Genomic DNA, 23,773 nt, shown 5'->3' with positions numbered 1-23,773 from the left:
ATCCCCTCTCCCCCAGTTTCCACCAGCCCTCTCCTCTGCCCTAGAAGCACTTGTACTTTTGTACACTAGGGTAGTATGCAGACATACAATCTGAGAGTTTGACACTAGAAGATTTTTCTTAAAATTAACACTGCAAATTACCCCCCCAAACAAGGATAAAAGGGTGGTAGAGATGCAATAGAGGTTATACATGGATTACCAACCAAGACTTGTTTATGCTAGAACACATTTAAGGAAACAAGAGACCCAGAACACTGAGATCAGCTGCTCAGGTAGTGACTGCACAAGCAGGCTGCAGCCCTAACTTAAGCTCAGCATGATGGGATCCTTTTCCCAGGAGATGAACAGAGATTAATCTGAATGCTTCCTCAGCATCTGTCTCAACTGGTTTTGTGTGAATTCAATTTGTTTCCTGACATTCACACACACACAACAAGCCTATTTGATTATTTGATAAATCAAGACATTTCCATCCTCTTGTTCAGAGTTGGGCAGACAGAAGTTCAAGGTCCTAGGGGATTAAAGGCAGCACGGATCAGGACACTCCAGCCAACTAAAAGCAGAAAAGTTTCAAGCTGTGTGTGAACTGTCAGAGAAAAGAAATAAAGAGACTGTCAAAATCTGCTAGGAATGTCCCTGCATTCCCAGCACAGTCCCTCTGCTGCACTGATCAAAGGCACAACAGCACCACAATAATCCTGATACTGTCCATAGCTCAGTCTATCCTCAGTCTATCCTGCAGCAGGTGAGGTGACATCCCATCAGGAATACAGGACATGCCCTGCTCCAGCAGACAGGCTGGATGCTGGGAGGGGTTGGGCAAGAGAGATGAACTGCATGGTTCCAGCTCTGTCAGGCTAAGGATGGGCTACCTTGCCCCTGCCAGGTTAAACAAGAGGGCACATAGGATTTTTCAGGCTTTATTTCTAGGCTGAAAGTCCAGGTGGACCCTGCATTGAACAGACACTGCCTTCAAACCCTGGCAAACCAACAAAGCACTGATGTGGAGCAGAGTCAGAGCATTCCTGGCCACTGGATGTCACAAGGGTAAAAGCTGAGCTTGGCTGGTCACTCAGCCAGGGAAATGCAGCACTCCCAACACACTCCTCAGTTTGGGTCACCAAGCACTTCTCCACTGAGCCTCCCACACCAAAGCCAAAACTTCCCAGGCAGGAAGGCTCCAAGGCATCAGCTGCATTGGCATTTCAGGATTGTGCTCTCCCTTGGTAAGGCACAAACAGTTCTTTCCCTTCAGGTATTTCCCTAGCAGGCAACATCGCTTGCAAATTACCTTTTCTACCTCCAGGGACAAATCACTGTCCTGTGCTAGGACTGGATATCAATAGTCAAGAGGTGTGTTGGGGGTTGTGTTCTTCCCTGTTCAGCTGAAGAGGGAAAACAACATTTAATTATTTATTAAAACCTAAGCAAGATTAATTGCAGTGACAGTTCCTCAGTTCAGTCTTGAAAACTGTGTGGCTGCAGCTTCCTAGGGTTGTATATTCTTTGGGTTATATATTCTTTGGGTTATTCTGAGGCCCACATGACCCTGGGCCTCAGGCTGCCCTTAGGCATGAAAGGACAGAATAAAGCACCTTCAGAGATTTACTGCCCTCCTTAAAAAAACCTGAAGAGGCAGGAGGCTGAGTGCCCCATTCCCCCACCCAGTGTTCAAGAAGCTCTGGCTCTGGACCATGACAAGCAAGGCTCAGAACACAAAACTCAAGTACACTTTTCTCAAGTTTTTGCCCTCAAACATAAAACAAACAAACAAACAAAAAAAAAAAAAAAAAAAAAAACAAAAAAAAAAGAGAAGACCCCAAAAAACCAAACAAAAAACCACCCAAAAAAGAGGCCACACATCTCAGTGCCAAGGTTACAGATGCAGGCATTGGTAAAACAGGCAGCTCCCAGCAGACACTGATGACACTGGCCCAGGGTCTCAGCACCCTCACGCTCAAGCACTTACAGTGTCACTGGGAGAGCTGGGGAGGTGACAGGAACTCTCTCCTTCTCTGAGATATGAGTTCATGCTACATTAACACCGAGAAAAACAGAACTCTGCAGATAACAGATGATGTGGCTTTGGCCATCGTTGCCACCTGCATTTAACAGTTTGAAATACTGTAATTGGCACCTAGTGGTCACTGGGGAGAATAAACAAACCAGAGTTTAGTTTCAATTGCAGGGCTGACAGATCAAGCATGACCTGTAAAACTCATCAAGAACAAAGCAAAGTTAAATGCTGAAAAGCTGTTCATGAGCTTGAAAGCTGAGAAATAACTGGATTTTAATAACTTCAGATTTGAAGATAGTGTCATTCCTTCAGGTAATTTGGAAGCTAAAGAGCACAGATTTACAAAACAAACTAGCATTCCCAATTCTAAGAGCTAAGCATCATAAATTGCCATGTTCTGTTGAGAACTTTGATTTAAAATAAGAAAAATATCTGCTCCCCACTATAAATAAGGCCTTATGTAAGCTTAGATAAAACACCTAAAGAAGTTTTCTTCCCTATTTAACTAATAACAATTTTATATTAAAAAGCATCTGCAGTCAGGATGGTAAGAGTTTTCAGAGTATTTCTTGACCCCTGAACACTTGAAAAACACTACACAACTTTAAACAGCAAGTGAAGAAATTGAAGTCAGAAGTTTACTAGTACAAATCCAGAAGTGCTTAAGAGAAACCAGGTTCCAGAATCAGGATTTCTTCAGTGTACTTTTCTCTGAATGTTCCCTTTTATAATAGATCACAATGCTCAAACTGTTGATTTCATGTCACCAGGAAGGTAACTCCAGGAGCCAGACCCTGTAGTGATACAGTTTTGAGCTAAAAAGTGCTATGCTAATTCTTCTACGCTTAAAAATGAAAGGAAAAACTGTTTGTAAGCTGAACCAAGATTTGTTTAATATTTTGTGCTCAATCAGATTCACACTGAAGGGTCTGCAGGGTGGAAAAGAGGAGTTCAAGCTGATCAAGGTAATTTACTCAACTTCAGGATTAAGACAAATTCTGAGCCCTCTTTACCTGATGTCACCCTACTTTTTCCCTGCTTTCCTTCCCTGCTCAGTAATCTGAACACTTTAAATCTGCAAGAAAAATGGGAAAATGAAAGACAATAATCAAGAGCCAGTTAAAATCCAGTCTGTAACAGAAGAGGTCCTAATTATCTAGGGTCCTGGGTGATGTTTTGTCTTTGATTATCATTTTACCCTGTACTTCTCTGCAGAAATAAGGTATAGTCTCCCCACAGACACGAGCTACCTTTATTTCCCAGCCAAACAGAGAAGAGAAAGGTCAAGTAATCTGATGACAACAGAGACCTGGGGCAGGCTGTTCCCCCCAGGAAGCCCATGCCCAGGCCATTACTGACCAGGGGGACTGGAATTCCAGCACACAGCTGCCCTGCTTCCAATCAGACAGCACCACAGACCACAACGGGGAAAACAACTGATGCAACCCACGAGCTCTGCATCGTCCAAAATATTACTCATCTCTGCCCTGGCACCAAATCCTTCACTCTTCAACTGAGAATTCCATGACCTGCTTTTCTCCAGTTAATAAGTTTCTTCACCTTCACTTTTCCAGACTCCTGCCCTTTCCCAGTTTCTCCGTGAAGCTGTTCCCTAACAAGCTTTGCCCCCAGCCCCATAATGGCTGTTACTGGAAGAAGCCCTCGGTAGTTAAGTCTGTGGTTTCTACTTCCAGCTACAAATTAATGCACACAGGCACAAAGGCACACAATGACAAAGCACGTTCCTGCCCATTAAGAGTGGCTGGAAAATACCAGCCTTTCCTGCCAAAGAGTTTCTGCTGCGCTGCTTTTCATTCATTTCCGTGATTAAGCTTTCTTTCCTTTAAGAATCTTTCTATTCGCCCTTCTTGAAATTGAGTATCTCTCGGGGTCATTGCAGGGCATCATTTCATTTTAATTGCAAGCTCAACATCAATACTCAGCTCATATTTCAGCAGCTCTTGGTTTATCTCAGCTTCTTCCAAAGTGGACGATAATACATTGCTGTGCAATGAGCTCACATGCAGATGTAATCCAGAGTTGAAGATTTCATTGAGATATTTCCCTTACAAGTTCTCTTTTATTTTTGCCTCTCCAGAACTTTCTGCCCTCTGCTGAATGGCACAGAGCAGAGACAGCTCAGAGCACAGCCAAGCTCCAAATGGATCTCTCACACAATACACTTCTCAACATGAGATTAAAAGCTTCCTTCTCCCTGCTTCTTTCAAGGGAAAGGAAAATAAGTCACTTCTGTGGAAATCCCTGATTTTAGAATGTGTGTGGTGGGCAAACACATTCTAAACACCAACCTGGGTTGCCCAATGCATGGTGAAAGGGTTTGAAGATTAAAGGACATATGCCAAACAGAGTTTATGAAGCTGTCTTCATATACTGGCTTGAGGAGAACACAAGGGACAGAAGACTGGTGTGTTCCAGGCTGAAAGGAAGGATCTGTACACATGCATCAACAAATAGCTCAGGAGGAGAGAGGATGCACTGGAGTAGAAAATGTGCAATGAAATTAAGAGAACATTTCAAGACAGGCACTGGCAGCTGCTCTTGTTCCTCACATCACTGGGCAACATTTTAAAAAAGACATGGTAGAACCTCTGCCCTACACTGGGAAGACAAACAAAAAAGCACTGAGGAATATTAAATTCTTCACATGGGACAGCTTTCCCTGCCCACCAGATAAGCTTATTTTGCTTACAGCAGCTGGACATACAGAAGGCATTCGTTTTATGAAACTGGTCTAGTGATCCATGTTATCCATGAGGTCATACCAGAAGATTCACAAGATCCTCTCTGGTTTTAAAATACATCCAGCAGAGAACAATCTGCCATTGATTGAATATTTGAAAACTAATGGCCTAGTAGGCTCCTCCTCACCACACTCCCCCACCCTCACTTCCAGTTCATATGGTCCAGTGGACAAAATCCACATCTCCTTTTTTTTTTTTAGTTCAGGGTGTTTCAAACAAATGCCTTTACATTAACATTTCAGATCATTACCAAATTGAATAAATACGCCCCTCTGCAACAGCAAGTGGAGAAAGAAGAGAGGAGATCTCTGCTTGCAGCCAGCAAGTTCTGCCCTGAATGGAAAGAATCTGAGCAAGACATTTTCCACAGATGTTCATGGAAAAACATTTCAGAGCACTGCCACATTTCAAGCCTATTGTGGCAGGAAACACTGAAGTTTCACATGTGTGCAGTCCCCAGCTCACATATGAAAAGCTCTGCCACTCAGAGAGATCACATGGCACAGTGTGTATGCACGCTTAAAAACTCCCCTTTGAAACATCACTCAGCTCAGAGAGATCTGGGAGTGAGTCAAATGAGAGAGAAGGATTTCCAGTGCCAGCAAGCCTCACCATCCCCCATCAAAGGGGAATCAATAAAAACAACTGAGAAAGAAATTCCTCCTAGGACTAAAAGCTTCACGTAAAACCCTTTAAGGGCTTCCTTTTGCTGAAAATGCTGCTTCCCTATTGATCCCCTCCCCACTCCAACAGCCATGATGGAAGCTGAAAATGCTGCCCAAGCCCAAGATTTCAAAGTTTGGAGGAGACTGGAATACATCCTATTTTTCAAAATTACGCTGCTGTATATATTTCCTCCAGCAGTTATAGGTAAGTTGTCTTTCTGTCACACTTTGAGAAATCAGTGCAATTGACTCCTTAACAGTTTTCCTATCAGGGACAAACACTCATAAGATACCACACCCCACCCTCCCTACAACTCAGGATTTAGCACACTGCTTCTCCCCAGGTTTTGGGGATTTTTTCCCAGTTGCCTGGAAAGCTGCATGCCCCTCTTTTTTTCCTGCACCTTTCCTGTTAGTATCTTCCCTCCAATTTTGAAGAAATTTTTCTCACAAATAACTAGTTCTCTCAGCGCTTCTGCCTTTCACCATGCCCATTAGGGAAATTCTGGCACCAACTTCTTTTTTCTGAAGAACAAGTCTGACAGCTGCTTGTGCCACAGGATGCAAGAGAAGGGTGTGATATCTGAGCTGTGCTTTCATAGCTGCTCCACAGCTTTGCCATTTACCTCTGGCTCCCTGACTCAGTCTGCATCAAAGACAGGAGGCTTCAGCACACAAAACCAAAGTAACACACCCACAAAACATCTTCTGTCTTGTGTACTTAATTCCAGATGATTTCCCAAATAGTAATTCCAGAGTTAGTCCATTCTAACTGTACTCATCACATGTTCTCATCGTGCCCAGAGGTGAATATCCAGCAGGGACATCTGAGTAACAACTGAAGGACACAAAGTTCATCCATCAATTAAAGAAATTGCAGGTATTTCAAAACAGATTTTGCTACATGCCAAGATTATTTTGGGAAATAGCACTGCAGCAAATTGTGCCTGGGATCTCATTTCTTTCTTCATTCTTTGGTAAAGAATGAAAGGCTGACAGGGCTCCCCCTGCTCCAGCCCTGCTACTGGAATTCACACATTCCCAGGGCACTTCTACACGCTGCCTCCCTTTCTTCACTCCACGCTCCAGAAATCCTATCTGGGTGGAGGGGCTGCGAGGAGAGGCTGGCAGCAAAGGGAAGCCAAGACTACAACACGCACGCTTCCCTCCCTCGCATTGCTCGCAGGTTTCCCTCTGAACCCTGCGTGTCAAAGCATCCCCACAAACTTTCTGGATGGGAGTTCAAAGTGACACAAGACCAGCAATATTGGGAGAGGCACAAACCACCACTTTGCAATGTGCAGGAATGCCTCCGCAGAGGAGCTTGGAGGGGCAGGGTGGGGTGTTGTGCAGATTTCATTCTTGCTGGTTTCTTTTATCACTCCCTTTGCAAATACTACTCTCCCACTGTGTCTGACCCAGATATGAAGAGTAATAAGGCTAAAACTGCAGCCCACTAAACCATCTTGAGAAATTACCTAAAACTGAAAGAAGCTGAGTCAATGCCCTCTGTCTGGCCAGCTTAGATCAAATCTACATCTCAAAGCTTCCTATGAAGTGATGTCCTCATTGCCAGGCTGTCCTCCTACGGCCAGCCCTTGTCCTTTTCCCAGTGTGCCATATAAGCAAGCTCAGATCTTAGGAACCACATCATCTAGAATAATTACCTTAGCTGTGGATGCAGCCAGAAGTCAGGCTGCTCTTGCCTAGACAGACACATCTCCTAAATAGGCTACAGCCTGTTACTACCAGCAGAATGTGAGCATGAAAGCCCCACCAGCTCAAAACCCCACCAGCCTGGTTTATCAAATCATGAGAGGAGCCCTTCACTCGTTTGTGCACCAGTGTTATAAAAACAGCTCCCACTGCACTTCCCAACAATAGAACATGACAGAAGTCAGAGTTAATATGCATCTCTGATGATCCAAATCAATGCCATCCATCTCTCCCTCCCTCCAACACAGTATCAGGACAGGCACATTTCTATAGACAAGTCTCAACAGGCAGGCTTAGTTACAGCTGAAGGTAAGAGTTTCAGCAAGCAACTGAGGAACAGGATGTCCTTCTGGATACTGAAATTCCTCCCAGTTTGTGGAGCTTTGTAGTTCAGCCACGAGGGACCTCTAAGGTCTTGCAGTGGCAGGATACACTTACTGGGATGGCTGAAACGTTACCCTGACCTGGCCATTTTCTGCAATTACATCAACAGTGAGGTGTGCTCAGGGAATTTAATGCTATGCTAATAGAGTCTGTTTTGGAACAGAAATCCAGTTTATATTAATGCTCTTCCAGAGCAGCCACTACTAACAATCTAGTGATACAGCTGGCAAATGCAGCAGCAGTTGCTCCATACTGAGAATGAGCTCTGAGCCTGCAGGACCATAAAAGCTGCATTAGCAGAGAAAAACCCAGGGGTTATGATTACAGCCAATTCATTAAACATCTTTCTGTAAACAATCAATAGCACAAAGGACACAAGTACCACCAAAGAAGACAAGCACAGCTCTCAGCCATCACGCCATTTGTTCCGAAGAGCAGATATTTCTGAGACACGGGGAAATCAATGGGAAAGCATCACAGAATTGCCTCCCTGTCTGGCTCAGACACGGGGCTGCCAGGCTCTGTACCAACCTGATGTCTGGAAGTCTATCTGGATGGGGTTGGACAAGCCATTGACGGCCTCACGCCACATGCCGCCGCCGCCCGGAGACCAGGCGGTCACCACGCAGCGGTAGAGCCCGGCGTCCGAGATCTGGGTCTGGTACATCCTGTAGCGGAACTCGTTCTCCTGCACCTTCTCCAGCACCACCCCGTCCACGCGCGTCTGGTCCGTCCAGTCCTCCAGGCGCACCACCGAGTCCTGGCTCAGGGAGATGATGCGCGTGGTGCCGTTGGGACTCGACTGGTCCGCCAGCGGCTTCTCGGCCGTGATGAGCACCGAGTAGCGCGGCGTCTTGATGTTCTTGGAGGACACTTTGCACGTCATCTCAAAGGTGTGGCCTGCTACAAAGAATGGCTTCAATTTCACCGCCTCCACTGTGAGCGTGTAATCTGAAGAGGGAAGGAAATAAAGCGGCAAGAGAGGGTTAACAAGCAGGCTCGGGTATTTCTGCAGCACCATCCAACCTAGGAGGTCACAGACAGGCAAAGTTTCTTTTCTGGAGGAACAAATCCCAGCACATTTATCTAAACATGTGGACACCCCAAAATGCTACTCAACAGTACACAACAGTTTGGGTCAAGATGCACAAATTCAAACACCAAATACTGAACAAATAGAATACACAGCTTGCCACAAGACAGGACCTCCAGGGTTGCTTTATTCAAGAATAAAGATATTAGACAAGATTCATGTGACCGTGTTCGCAGGGGTCTTAGGATGAGGGAAGAGACGAGGATCTGGCTCCATGTTTCAGAAGGCTTGATTTATTATTTTATTATATATATTACATTAAAACTATACTAAAAGAATAGAAGAAAGGATTTCATCAGAAGACTAGCTAAGAATAGAATAAGAAAGAATAATAACAAATGTTTGGGGCTCGGATTCTCTGTCCAAGCCCACTGAGATTGGCCATTAATTAGAAACAACCAACATGGGCCAATCACAGATGCACCTGTTCCATTCCACAGCAGCAGATAATCAATGTTTGCATTTTGTTCCTGAGGCCTCCCAGCTTCTCAGGAGGAAAAATCCTAAGGAAAGGATTTTTCATAAAAGATGTCTGTGACAGATTCAGAGTCCCAGTTTGGCACTGGCACTGGAAGAGCACCCACAGTGATGGGGTAATAAGGGCACTGCTGAAATACTCATGACTAATGACAAAAGCTGCCACTTGCTAAATTGGCAGCACTTAGTGTAGTGTCTTTTATTTCCCTTGAAAATCCACCCTAACGGCATTCCTAACGGCAATCCAGACACATTCAGCTGAAAACACACGACAAAATTCGGTGTAACAGAAGCCTCCACCCCAGGCACTCCCATACAGATTTACACACACCTCTGCCTCTGTGCCAGTCTTTCCTCCCCTTGCTTCTCATACATTTCCTTCCACACAAGCCTGCCAGAAGGGCTGACATTTCCCATTTGACATCAGGAATTCCAGCAGCACTTACTGCTTAGTTTCCTTCCATTCTCTACTGTCTCCTCAATCCCAAGAATCCCTTAATTACAGGGTTTGGGAAAATTATACATGTCGGAGCACAGCTCCAAGACACACAAAATACAAGCTCACAGTGAGAAACTGAGAAAATGAGGAGTGACTGAAACCAGAATCAGATAAAAGGAAAGGGAGTTGCTAGTTTCCTGGCATTGTGATGAAAAGACACTCTGTACATCATGGTTCTTCTTAAGGAAGGGGGGGCTCGGGCAGAATACATAGGAATAACAATATTGCAAAAATACAGCCAATCCAACTCTCTGGACTTACTTTGCTGCACCATATTCTCACTTCTCTCCTTTATTAAAAAAAAAAAAAAAAAAAAAAAAAAAAGTGTAGACCTGTTAAAGAGCTCCACAGCACCTCTTTATGCAAGACAAAACTTCTCAGGAACAGGGAAATAAGCAATGGTGAGACTGAAACACATTTCCCAAAACTGAACTTAAATGCAGTAATATTTATGTCCTCCCCACAAGAGCAACAAGATACTTGTCAAGATTACATTTTGCAATGTTTTGCCTTCAAGCAGCAGTTTTCACAATGAGTAAACACAGCCCACAAGATGAGAAGCCCGGTATGACAACTTTAAATCAGTACTGTATAAAGCAGATCACAGTACAAAGCTATATAAAGAAGCAGCAGGAGCAGTGAAGGCTGAGATGCTTCTAGTGGTCCAGCTGAGCACAGAATTATTTGATACTCCACACCAAACCCCCCTCACACTTCCACCCACTAAGCAAGTGACAATACAAGAGTTGCACATTCAGGCACTCGGGGTACAATCACAAATGAAGCTGTACAGCATCAGAGTCATTCTCCTCTCCCTTGTGAAAAGACTCATCAGATACCAAATTCCAGACTTCAAACCCGTTTTGGGTCCTCATTCTGTGTCTGTGAGACTCTGATATTTCCTGCAGTACTTAGGAGCCCAGCACAGATCAGCTTTTCACATACTTTTAGGAACATAGTAGACAATTATATTTTGTCCCAAAAGCAGAAGCACAAACAGCTAGTTATACTTTTCTGGCACATATTGTTGCTTTCTAGGCCATATGAGGAGACTCTGGGCAAAAATCCCTCCTTACTTAAATGTTCTTTATGTTGTTGATCTTCACAGCAGAACACAGAGTCCTAGACATCAGAAAGGAAATCTTACATTTAGTCTCTGGTATATGTGCTTAAGATTAAACACCCTCACATGTCCAGAGCAGTTCAGCTACAACTGAGATAATTCTCCCTACTACGTGAGTATCAAATACCTTAACTTCCACACTCCCTGAGCCACAGGTCAGGCAGCAGCACAAAGGGCAGTGTCTTGTCCCCAGCAAGGACAGAGCAAATTTTGTCCCTAGACATCCTTTATTGGTTTTCCATTTGAAGGCAATAGCAAATGCTTTTCCCTAAGTATTTCTGCTAAAGGAAAAGGAGAAAGGAGTGGTGGCAGCATGGGACAACAGCAGAAATGCCACTGGCAAGAGTTTGTGGAAGAGAACAACTGAGGCCCAGAGATGCAGCTGGAGAACAGTGATAGAGTCCAGAAGGGTTAGAAATTACATGCTGAACTAAGAACAAGGAGATACATTCTTATGAAAGTTCTTTCAAAGCATTTTTCTACCTTTAAAAACCCCTGAGTTTGGATGAACACACAAGGCAGAGGCACCCCCTCTTGTGTTAGACCATTAGAAATTTAGAACAGAACAGAGAAGGGGACACACAATCCATCACATACAGGTGCTGAATATTTCTTTTTGCAACAAAGTCAAAAAAAGATCAAAGGGATGCTTCTGTATTTGCCATAATATTACAGACCTGCATATGTAGCAAAGTAAAACAACAACAACACAAAGACTCCATAGCCTATCAACTAGGAAAACCTGGATCACCCTTTTTAATATGCTGGTTCTGTGCCAATATTGTTCTCCTTCAGTAGCAGCAGATGAAATGTAATTAGCACTCCTTCACCCCCACCTAGAGAAGCGTGTTGCTGTCTCTGTTGTGAGAGTCCACATTATGAAAAAGAGGGCAGCCCAAAGATCCGGCACTTGTCTTAGAAGTAACAGTAATCTGCACAGAAAATTAAGAGGGAAAGGAAAGTCTCTTCATGTTTCCTATGTTAGCAGAAATTACTCATCAGATCTTGCAGCATAAGATGAGCCAGAGAGGTCAAATGAATGCTTTCTTCCAAGAACTGCAGCCTAAGGTTTCATTTCTAATCCTTTGGGAATTGCCAAGGAAGCAATGTGTGTCTTGACCGCTACTCCACACACTTGCCTGTCTGCATACACGCCTGCAGTCCCATGTGGAGTCTCATCTCCTTCTTGTAAAGCTCCAAGAATGAAAAGCACAATAAAGCACACCCTGCTTGGTCATATACAGGAGGCTGCAATCTGCAGTTTGTTCTGGAAAGCAGTAGGGGAAGAGTTCCTAAGTAAACCATACCCAAAGCTTGGGCACTACTCCAAGACAGAGGGCTAGCAACAGAAGAAATCCTGGCCAAATGACTCAAATAAAATTTGAGTAAACTGTACTTTGGAGCTTGGCAGTGCAAGCTTCTGCCTTCCATCACTGGCCAGTCCAAGTGACTAAGCCACACTGTAATTCTCCTCTTGCTCTTCCACCACAAAATGTGTGCTCAGCTTCAAGAGCTTTTCCTGGGTAGTGACCAAAACCAGTTTTCACCTCATCTACACCAGGCAAATTTCTAGAGAAGCCCAACAGCTAAAAGGGCAAGAAGACTTTAGAATAAAGAGCAAACACCTTCCCTGCACTGCTTTGACTCCAGCTGGAAAAGCAGCACATCGGCCAGGGCTGACATCAATGTTGGAGCCTCACAACACTGCTTGAGGCTGCTGACAGGAATCCTGGTGTTCATGAAGGCCCCTCCATCCCCGGTGCAGGGAATGCAGCAGGCATCAATGCAGTGACAGCTCTGCCATGGTACCACACCTGTACCACACCTCGAGGCACAACTGCAGCCCCAGCAGCTCTGGAGGCACAGCAGGCACACCAAAGCCTGCACTGCAGCCTGCACCAACACAGCACACACACCTGACTGCACAACTCCTGTCCCCACAGCCAGACTGGCACAGTCACACTCCAGCTCAGTGCCATGGGGATCCCCGTGCCTGTACACATCAGCAGTGATCAATAAAAGTAATGGCAGAAATATTATCTGCTCTCTATCTGCAGGACTGTATGAAAGATTAAGGCACCCTTGCTCCCAATTAAGTGTGATGGGAGGGCTAGGCAAACATTTAGGACAATAACATGATGTTAAATATAATTATTTTGTAAATTAAAGACAGAAGTATTAACAAACCCCCAAATAATAGTACCTTTGGGATTTGGAATTTCAATTAAAAGATAATGTTTTCTTCTGCTAAGTGCTCCATGCAGATGTGAAGTTGACAACACTAGTTTAGGAAAAAAGCATTGATTTTTTTTCAATGCAAACAGTATCTGTGTTCTAAATGTAACTTGTATTCAAATAAATAAATAAAATTATCTTTTAGAATATCAAACTCTTTTCTGGGTTGAAATAATTTCCAGAGCTAGTCAGAAAAGGTTTCCTCCCTTTCTTTACCCCTTTTTACTGACTGGAATTTGTACTCTAAATAAGCAAAACATAATACAATTGATGTTTTTAATTTCTGAGATGAGACAGAGATGCCTTCTTTGTCACCTTGGCAGGGGAAGAAGTAGAAGGGGGGAAGAAACATATCAGGCAGACTATGTCAAAAACAATGGTGATCTATGATAGCAATTGGCTGCACTTGCAAAGCTGAGTAAGCAGAAAGATGTGTGAGCATTATTGGCCCCCGTAGAATAAAACAGAAAACAGAGACAATAAAACCCCAAGTTCAAATGGGCAAACACACAGCTTATTATACAATGCACAAAAAAGGAAAAAATGGGTTTTTTACATGTTTACACGATGTTTACATTTTGAACAAAGGCTCTGAACACCCATCTTTGCTGAAAGACCCACAGACACAATACAAACCCACTTCTCCTTTCTCAAGAACTCAGAACAATTGTTTTCAAAGTGAGATTTCTCCAACATCCTCCCCCAAAGCAGTGCTCTAAAATCAACAAAGAAGATGCGAGCAATGAAATAGATGGAAGAAAAGTCTCTGTATAGGCATAAGCCATGCAAGGAAGAGGCAAATTTCTCTTCTCTCCTTAGGCAAACACGTGGGAGCCCGGCTGCTGGCTTTTATAAGCACTGGGAGCAGTTAGGGACTCAAATCACCAGAGATACTTGTCAAAACAACAGTCAGAGAGCACAGGCAGCAGCAGATTAACTCCTTCAGAGCTGCTGGCTCCCAGCAGCCGGGTCTGCAGCTCACACAATAGCATGTGGCAGGGGACAGGGCACACACAGAGGCATCTGGGGCTGCACTGCTCAAGGGGGAGTTGATGGGGGTAGAGAAGGGGAAATCAAAGCTATATTTCACCCTCCCCACCTCATACACATACAACAGTATTTTTCAGGAGGGGAAGGTTTTGTAGGAGAGCTCACTTTCACATAATAAATCCCCCAACCCCAAGCTTTGCCAACAGAACGTACTTTTCAGCACGGGGACTATAACATTTACATTTGTGCTGCAAAATTAGCAGAGTTTCTGGAACAAAACCAGAACCAAGGGAATGTTCACACCTGTCACGGTTTGTTTTCCCTCAGAAATGTCAACACAGGCTGAGACTTTTCAACTCCAGCTGGTCTCTGTAGCTGCTCCGAAGGCGACGATCCATTACACTGGCATGCACATGCACACACTCCGTGTTGTGGCATAACACTCAACTAATTGTGACCAACATCCAGCATTAATGAGACTTCTCAGTCCTGCTGGAGAAGTCAGCTTCAGGGGTAAAAAAAAAATACAAACGAACAGACACAAAAAAAAAAAAAAAACCAAACTTTTCCCTGGACCACACACGTGTAGTACTGAGCATCATTTCTGTCTCCACTGAAGCAGAATCAGAGCAGAAGATTTCCAATTTGCTGTTCAGGGATTATCCCTAAACAACTTCAAAATTATTTCAAATTGCTTGTCTCTCAAATACAGTTCTCTGCCTGTGGATGCCTAAGCTATACTGTTAAACTAGTCTATCAAGATAAATGCAGCTTAGCTAAACACAGATTTTTGACAAAGATATTGCATCCCAGGTTATCCTAATCTTTCTGATGCTCTTCAACAGACTCTCTTGCATGACTTCACTCTGAGCCAAAACAGTATCACTGTACAGCACATCCAGGAAACACAGATCCCACTTTAAACCAGAGTTAAGCAACTTCAGGTAACTATTAAGCTTCTAAAAATCCTCCCAGAATAAGTTAAATACTGACCAGAGCTAATTCACTTTCCTCTAAAAAAAGTCAAGATCCAAGCAAACCACTTAATTACTTTGTTCAGCTACCCACTGAACAAAGTGGGTAGTTTTACTCTGGTAATACTATGCCCATGAACTTCCTTAGATGTGCCTTTTAAACATGGGCTTGTACAAGAGAAAAATAAAACCACAGGTCCCAAACTGTCAGACAGAGAAGACAAAGTGACATTCCTCTTTTCACTTCAGTACAACCCTGCTGTTAGCAGCAAGATGCACCCTAAAGAGAACAAAATACTCCAAGTCACAAAAGTGGGCAACGACCACAGCAGCAGCACTGCTGGATGCCACCCCTGCCACTTCCAGCCCAGCTCCTGGAAGTCTCAGCAGCTTGATGGAAACTCTCCTTTGATGGTGTCTCCTCCTTTGCACTTCCACTCCAAACTGTTGCATAGAAGTGGTAGTGATGTAAAATAAAGGAGTGATGTAAAGCAGTTATTCCCCTCCACAGATAAGAGGCCTTTACACAAGTTCACAGTGCTTTTAAACCGTCATCAACACAGAACCCCATTTCCAAAGCCCTAGCAGGCCTTCTGGCTGACAAGCCTACTCTCAGCCACCCAGGTGTGAAGTTCCTACCTTGTGTAGCCCAGAAGATGTTGACAGATGCAGAAGCCACATCCTTGCTCCTCACCCAGCTGTTGTTGCGGTGCCTGCTCCACGCCGAGATGACACAGAAATAATCCCCCCTGTCACTCTCCGAAGTCCACTGGATTCTCAAGCTGAAGGTGTCAGCAGACTTTTTAGACAAGATGATTTCCCCATTCTGAATCCTCTCTCTGGCCCTGTCCCCAGGCAGCAGAGCCCAGTCTGCATCCATGGAAGCCAGCAGCTCCTCCGGCTCCACGTCGTCACCGGGCAGGCGCTGCCGGTAGTACCAGGACACGGAGAAGCGGATGTTTGCCTCCGTGTCCTGGACATTTGTGATCCTGCAGTTCAGCTCTGTGGGGTCATCTGAAAACTTGGGTGTTTTAGAGGCATTCAGGAACACGTCATAGTCTGGCTCTGCAGGAGAGCAAATGCAGAAGAAACAGGTTAGGAGCTACAAGAAGGGAGAAAATGTCAGACTTAATTAAAATATATACTAACTTCTAACATCCAGTTTTAGCATCCAAGCTAAGTGCCACAATATGCATTTTTCTCACAAGTCCTTGGAACTTTGCCTCTGGTTCCTGGACTTGCACCTCTCTGACACAGGTACCCCTAAGCCCACATTTCCAAGCAAGACACTCCATTTCATAGGTCAAGTCAGACCATTTCAGAACAACCAGGACTAATAGATCTTGCTGAGGAAAATAATTCCCTTCTTAAGCCTATCCCCAAGAACCCACCTGTGGGTTCAATTTCAACACAACCAGACACTTTAGCATCTGTCAAATGCCTGGGGCAGCCTGCAGCAGGACACTGGTTATCCTCTAGCTTTGGACTGACTAGAGACATCCCATTTTCCCAATATCTCTCCAGGATAAGAGGCCATCTCCCATCATGAAATGCCTTATTTTTACACTTAACCATCCCATTGTGTCTCTACAACAGCTTAAGAATGGTAAAAAAAAGCCAAACAGTTCACCCAAACCAGGGGACACAGAACACCACTGGCACTGGCCAGAGGCAGCACCAAGAGCTGAGCACAGTAAATTTCAGAGATCAGCAGTTTAAATACTACCTAGGTCAATAAATACTAAGTAGGATAAGAGTTGAAGATGTGTAGATCAGAAAAAGCTTCACAGTCTGAATAGAGAAGTCTGTGCTGTGCAATTGTGAGGCTGGAATACCTCAGGCTGGAAAATCAGTGCCCGAGTTTCACGGGTTAAGAATGGGGCTGTTGTATTTAAATCTGAAATAGCTGGCTGCCCAAAGCCTAAAAGCGATAAGGGAGCCGCATGACTATTTTCTCTCAGACTACAGAGATAGTAAAGGAAAAAGATTACAGCAAGAACCTCACACCACAAAGGAAATACATATTTATTTACTAGTATTAGAATATTTTTGTCTTGCTGTCTGCTATAATTCAGAAAAATGACCAGCTTCCCAACTGTTCGGCCAATACTCATCACACGGCTTTTACAGCCTAACTGTATTCAGCACTCTGTATTTATTTCCTGCTTTATGTTTTACTTGGCATTTTGCCCTCCTAGAAACAATTAACTGAAGCTATAATTGGGACAAAGAAGGCAATCCAAGGCTAAAACTTAGGCTTAGCTCACCAACAAGCCATAATAATAAAGCATCTTAATAGAACTGCTGTGGAAACTCTGTGTACATATGCACTTTTGGACTTGAGATGCAAAGGATAAAAACAATTGTAGCAAACAAGCTACAATTCTGCTGCTTCTATGTCAGCCTGCAGAAAAGATCTCTCACCAGCGTCCTTGCATCCAGCAAGAACAAGGGCAGCAATACACACCAGACCCCAGAGAATCTGGTAATACTGGTGGGGAGTTTCTGTGACATTAGGCAACCTAAAATGATAAAAGCACTGCTTACAAAGGCTGTGGTACCTACTACCAGTGAGCATGTGGAGATTTCTGCACTATTTCAGGGCAAGACAAATAAAAAGAAAATGCACAGAATTTTGCTACAACCAAAGCACAGATTAATAATGATGGCCAAACCCCACTTTTGGCATAAGGCCCCTTAGACTCTATAGCTACACTGCTTTTCTCATTCACAAAAGAGTAGTTTACTCCAGGGCCTTATGATGTATTGCTCACACTCCACAACTCTCTCACCATTCCCCCTTTGCCACGCCTTCCCCTCAAAAAGAAAGCATTCAAGACCAACTAATATCTTCATAGTACCATGAAAGCAGATGCACTTCTCTAGACAGAGGCACAAGAAGGAAAATGCCACAAGAATCCCAAGTTCTAAGAAAATTGCTTGAGGTTTGTTTCATTTGTGGGCAGGGGAAGAGCCCTAAGAAGAGAGTTTCTCTTTGATAGCACCACTCCAGATAGGCGCTTCACCCTGACAGACACTCTAACAGAGGATTTAGAAAGAATAAAAGGCTGGCTGGATAAACCTCATTCCTCCACTCTGTCAGCTGTCAAAGAACAGCCTCACTGACAATTCAACGACTTAATACTTCAGGAGCTCTTAACTTCCATTAAGGAGGAGGAGTTGGTAAATTCTGGATGCAGTTGAAAACCTCAAACACTGAAAATTTATTCTGCTTTTTCTCTCCCTAGCAACCAAGCATCTGCATCTGCTGAAAAGCAGATTTTATTTTCTCTGGTTCCCAAATAATGCTGCATTAGAATGGAAAGAGTAAAGAGAAGTCCTACAGGTACAGGCACAAAAAGAGAGCACACAAGTGTGCAAGTGCATCTGTACACACATGGACACATGTGCATGACTGCACATACACACAAGTGGGGAAAGGAGGGAACACTCACAAGTGTAATGTGCAATGTGAATGGCTGAAGGAGGACAGGAAATGAAGACATTAATCACTTGTGCACTTTAGTACACATTACAAGTGTACTTGGAGACGGCCACGGCTCAGCTGCTCTGCACAATGCTAAAATGCAACATTTAAAGTCATTGTTGATGGGATTTAACCTTATGGCACAGCTATTTATTGCTGAAAAACAGGCTCTCTATATGCTAGCCTCATTCAGCACTTTCGTGTTGGAGGAGCTCTGCCTTTGTAAGTGGATAGTACCACCAGTTTCTCATGACAAGAGGATCTGAAAGGGTACATTGAAAGGGTTTGGGCCTGGATGCTTGCCTCCAGTCAGAGCTGGGATCAAGCACTACAGCTCTGCCAGTTCACATCCAGCTTCATTCATGCTTCCAATACCTTGTACAATTTAGCAGGTGCACGTACCTTACTTACACCATTCTGCAACAACATCCTGAGTGTCACTGCCTCTAAATTGCAGCTATTATCCCCTCAAGAATCAACTACAGAACAGATTGGGTAGGCTGACATATCTAGACCTATCTGTAAAACAATAGGCTTTTTAAGAAGTTTTACTGGAGTTTCATTTTTAGTAATTCTCCCAGGTAACTTTTCTTCTAAGGATATTTGCAGAAACAGAAATATAAGTGAGAGAGATGCCTACATACAGATAATAGATGCAAACAAGAGAAACATTTGTGCAGAAGAGATTCAGCAAGATCCTCTCCCTTTTCTGACGGGGCCAAGGATTGAGGGATACGTTACCCATGAATCTGACAGCACAATCACTCACCCAGTGCTGTCACCACCACACTGACTGGTGCAGAGGTCCTCTCCACCACCTTGTGCCAGCTCCCATTGTGCAGTGGCACCCAGATTGCAGCTTCACAGAAGTAGTAGCCAGAGTCCTCCACATCCACATCGCGCACCAGGAGGCGGTAGGAGTTCCTGTCCACATGGCTGAGGCTGATCAGAGTTGAATCACTGACAACAGAATCGTGGTCCATGCTCAGCAAGAGCTGAGCATCTGACAAGGTGTCATCAGGTGATGCAGAAAAATACCACATCACCTCTGCTTGGAAAATACCACTTCTGTCTGTCGTGATGTTGCATGTAAGATCCAGGGAGTCTCTTTCGGTCACAGACACATTGCTGGTTGAGATGACCACATCTAGAGCTTGGAAGAGAGACACAAAAATTCAAACAAAAATTTTTTTTTTATTTGTTACTTTTAATAAACATAGTTCGCTCTCACATTCTATAACAGGAGCTTCTGAGGAAGCTCAGCAGCCCAACCTTCAAATGCCTATTGGATATTGAGCCGAGTGATCTATTACAAGGGCAATACACATTATCAGTCAAGCAAGGGATGTGTGATGAGGGGAGAAAGGGAGGGAGAACAGCATTTTTATAACCCAACAGCAACTGGTCCATGAAGGCTTTGTCTTATCCACAGACTGCAGATCACCTTTGCACAGCAGGAAAATGTGTACAGAATTTTTCAGTCTCACAGGAGGGTCAAAATATTTTGGGACTATGCCTCAGAAGACCAAGCATCTACAGAAATCACTAGGAACTACACTGGAACTCAACATGGCTTCTGCTGACATTTTTGAGCTCCTTGAATGGAGCAGATTTAGATGAGAAGCAGCCATGGCCAACATGCTGGAGTCCTGACTGACCTCAGGTGTGCTGCAAAAACATGAAATGGAAGCAAACAGAAGGCAGCAGTAACTTCTATACTGCTGATTTCTGCACTTACTGCTCAGAACAACACACACTGGGGACTTCAAAGCAACACCAACAGCCACTCCAAACACACTCAGCAACCACTGGCCTGTGAATATTTCTAATATACATATCACATATGGTCACAGCCAGCATTCAAACAGGACTAGATACAGAATATTCAAAAGAAAACCATGCAAGCACAGTGTCAAGACCAGGCTACCATGTATCTTCACTTGCTCGTTCACTCGTTCTACACTGCCTGAAGATTAGATCTGGGTCTCAGTGCAGCACCGTTCCCACAGTGTGTAATGCAGCTACTAAAGTCTCCACTGAGGCCAGTGGATAGGGCTGCTACAGCAGTGGCTCTTCTCAGCACAAGCAAGAATAGAAACACCTGCTTTAAACCAGCAGATGAGTCTCTGATGAGATTAATGACTTTTATGAAAACCCATGTTCTACTACATATTAGTTCCCCATCTGCATAAACTTCCTCAGACTATCATCTGGAATGAGACAACACATGAAGGCTAGAGCCAAACAGAGTAGTTAGAACTACTGCCAATAAAGCCAAGCAAGGCTCAATCTCACCCCTCACCACCTGACAACACAGAGCAGTCAAACTGGACAGAGGGCAGCAGGCCCCACCTGAGTGCTGAAATCAAGTCCAGATGAATCTCTCACTGGGACTTGCCTTGGGACTGTCTTATCATGGGATTACAATCAGTAGGAAAGCCTAGCTAATTTAACAGACTAATACCAGAATACAACTCAGACTCATCTGCAAGGTTAAGAGCAGCAATTCTCCAAGCAACATTTCTGTCTTCATGAAAGTGATGGGCATTCACAATCTGGCAATATATGCACATAGAGGGACTTGGAGAGAGTCTACCCATAGGCATATAACCATTTACATCTCAAGTTCTTTTAGCAAGCAAGTGCAGAGATTTCAGATGTCAGCACAAGATGCTCTTCAAGTTCTTCTACAGAATGTGTATACAGCACTTTGCTGGAGAATAATCCATCCCCTTTAGCATAACTTTAAAAAAGCCTTCATGCCCCTGATGTAGTGCCAGTGCTGCTAATGAATGAGTTTAAAATGAAGGCAAAAAACCCAAAGAAAAACAAACAAAATCCCCCACAACAAACAAACCACACACCAAAACCACATCAAAAAACTGTACCACTGCTGGTCTCGGCCAGCCTCATGCTGTTTTCAGCCACTGATTAAACCCCACCTACTTAAACCAACACTGCAAAAGTTGACAAAATTGAGAATTACAGCTCTTAATTAGGCAAGTCCTGTGTCAGCAGAGTGCCTGCAAGCTTAGCTGTGCAACAGATACCCTGAAAAAGAGGAGGAAGATTAATCCAGTAAAATTTCACAGGCTAAGTACCACCAAGACACTAAAACTACATCCAAATGAGCCAATCAAAAAAACCCAGACATTTGAGTTCTCCCTAGCGACTAAAGGATTACAAAAATGAAAAGATACCCTTTCTGTCTGAACAGTTCTAAAATACTGTGATAATCTCATATTTCTGAAGGACCATCACTGCCTGTTTTTCCACCTATTGAGTGATAAGGGGCATCACCCCCGCTCTCCCTCCTCCAACCAGCAGTGATAATGCTAATGGAATCAAGTGCTTAGTGCATCTAGTCCTGGAATCTGTATGGGCAGGGATATCTGGATATGCTCAGCACAGCGCTGCATGCATTTCTGTCTCCTTAGCCAAGCATGCAATGATGTGTTTAACAGAACCATTACTGTCCTAGACCCCTGCCAACAGAGCAGAGCAATCAGACCAGTGATAAAAAATCATTGGGTAATTTGCCCTGTTAAATTATCACTGCCTTCCTCCTTTCTCTTGATCTTTCCACACTATTTTAATAAACAGCACACAGAAGAGCTCCGCATCTATCACTGAATCACAAGCCACTTTCACAGGGGAAGTGCAGGTATTTAGTGCTATGGAACCCAGTGTTAATAAGAGAGCAGAGGGAAGGCTTTGGGGGACCAGGCATTAAATATAATGTTTATTTATGAAATATAAAAAAATATATATATAAAAAACCATGAGCACTCTGAAGTGAATGAGGGATGAGATAAAATCTGCGTCTAGGCAGGAACCTCTAAGAGGTTCCAGGGAATCATTCCATGCCCTTTTCTCCAAAATAAAGCTAGAAAAATTATGTCACAGATTTAACAGGTGTGAAAAATGAATGTATTTTATGACTGGCTTTTCGCAAATATTAAAATGAATATTATATGTGTTGTGTTAGAAAGTAATGCTGTATTAATTCTCTTAAGTACTGTGTTAAATATAGTTTTAGGTTATAAAAAATGTTAAAATAGAAACTATGCTATGTAGGATACTTTTTTTAAAGAAAGGACTCGCAGCAAGATAGCAGCCACAGGACACCTAAATCTTTCAGAGAACAGGAATTTATTGCCCTCTTATCAGAAGAAATTAACTTCTTCCCACCTCAAAGGTGCTGTTAGGATTTGGAGGAAGAAGTTGACAATGGCCAGACAGAATCCTGTATTTGAATGGAATTTATGCATCATGTATGAAGTGTATGAATATGCAACAGGCTGTTGTTTTTAAGGGTTAATCCTTTGTTAACATGTGCCCTTTTTCGGGCTCGTGCTGCCCAGAAAAAGGTACCCGGACATCCTTAACTCTTTGTACTTATTGTCTCATATTGTCCTAATTCAATTTGTCCAAATTGTTATTACTCCAATTGTATTACTATGGTTTATTACCATTTCATTACTATTAAACTTCTAAAATTTTAAGAACAAGTGATTGGTGTTTTTCACAACAGGCCAGCCATCCACACAGTGCTCCAGGTCCTGCTGGAACGCACCCTCGCTTCCTTCAGTGACCCCAAAGCACGGGAGCCTGGACACAGCACCGCGACCAGGAGCACTCACCGGTCCTCTGGATGGACACCGTGGCGATCTCCACGCTCTTCTCCTGGATCTTCTGCCACGAGCCGTCGGCCCCTCGGACCCACTCGCTGACGAGGCAGCGGTAGGCGCCGCCGTCGGCGGAGGAGGCCTGGGACACGGAGAGCCGGTACGTGTCGTTGGCGCCCGTGTCCAGGCGGACGTCCCCGCTGCGGTAGCGCTCCTCGTAGCCGGCGCCCGGCTGGAACTTGCCCTCGTGCGTCAAAGACAGGACGTCCCGCCAAGAGGAGCCGCTCCTGACCTGCCAGGTGACGTGCAGGTGCGTGTGCTCCGGGGACGCGGTGGTGGCCGAGCAGCGCAGCTTGAAGGAGTCGCCCTCGGAGAGCCGGAGAGACGCGGAGGAACGAGCTTTGGAGCCGCTCACGGACAAACCGTCGGAAATCACTATTTGGGAAGAAAAAACCCCAAACGACACAAGCATCATAAAACAGAATCAAATAGAGAACACCCACAGTGAGCTGCTCAGATGTGAGGCAATAAAACCACCACAGAGCAACACCTTGCCAATCATTCCTTCTCCCACACATAAATATATTCCAGGAAGAAGGAAATTCAGCTGAAAAAGCACTAAAGGAAGTGCTCTGCTTTAAACAAGACAAGACAAGAATTCATTTATCCTTCCACTCACTCTAGTTTCTCATCCAAACATCATCTTTTTGACTATTCCCATAC

At 44.1% G+C, this 23,773-nt stretch overlaps 1 protein-coding gene across 1 annotated transcript in view; it reads right to left on the bottom strand.

Moving 5' to 3' along the window:
• The window catches only part of LOC131096981 (prostaglandin F2 receptor negative regulator-like), a gene marked incomplete at its 5' end in the record, with an annotated part of 66,662 nt that overhangs the window by 13,459 nt on the left and 29,430 nt on the right, over positions 1 to 23,773 (bottom strand). Inside the window, 4 exon segments of the mRNA XM_058045624.1 lie at positions 8,076 to 8,495; positions 15,575 to 16,000; positions 19,192 to 19,575; positions 23,066 to 23,485. Of these exon segments, the coding sequence (XP_057901607.1) occupies positions 8,076 to 8,495; positions 15,575 to 16,000; positions 19,192 to 19,575; positions 23,066 to 23,485 (1,650 nt within the window).

Source organism: Melospiza georgiana, chromosome 2 (genome assembly GCF_028018845.1).
Source record: "Melospiza georgiana isolate bMelGeo1 chromosome 2, bMelGeo1.pri, whole genome shotgun sequence".
Lineage (NCBI taxonomy): Eukaryota > Metazoa > Chordata > Aves > Passeriformes > Passerellidae > Melospiza > Melospiza georgiana.
Note: the sequence above shows the minus strand (reverse complement) of the source record. Positions and strands in the feature narration are given on the sequence as shown.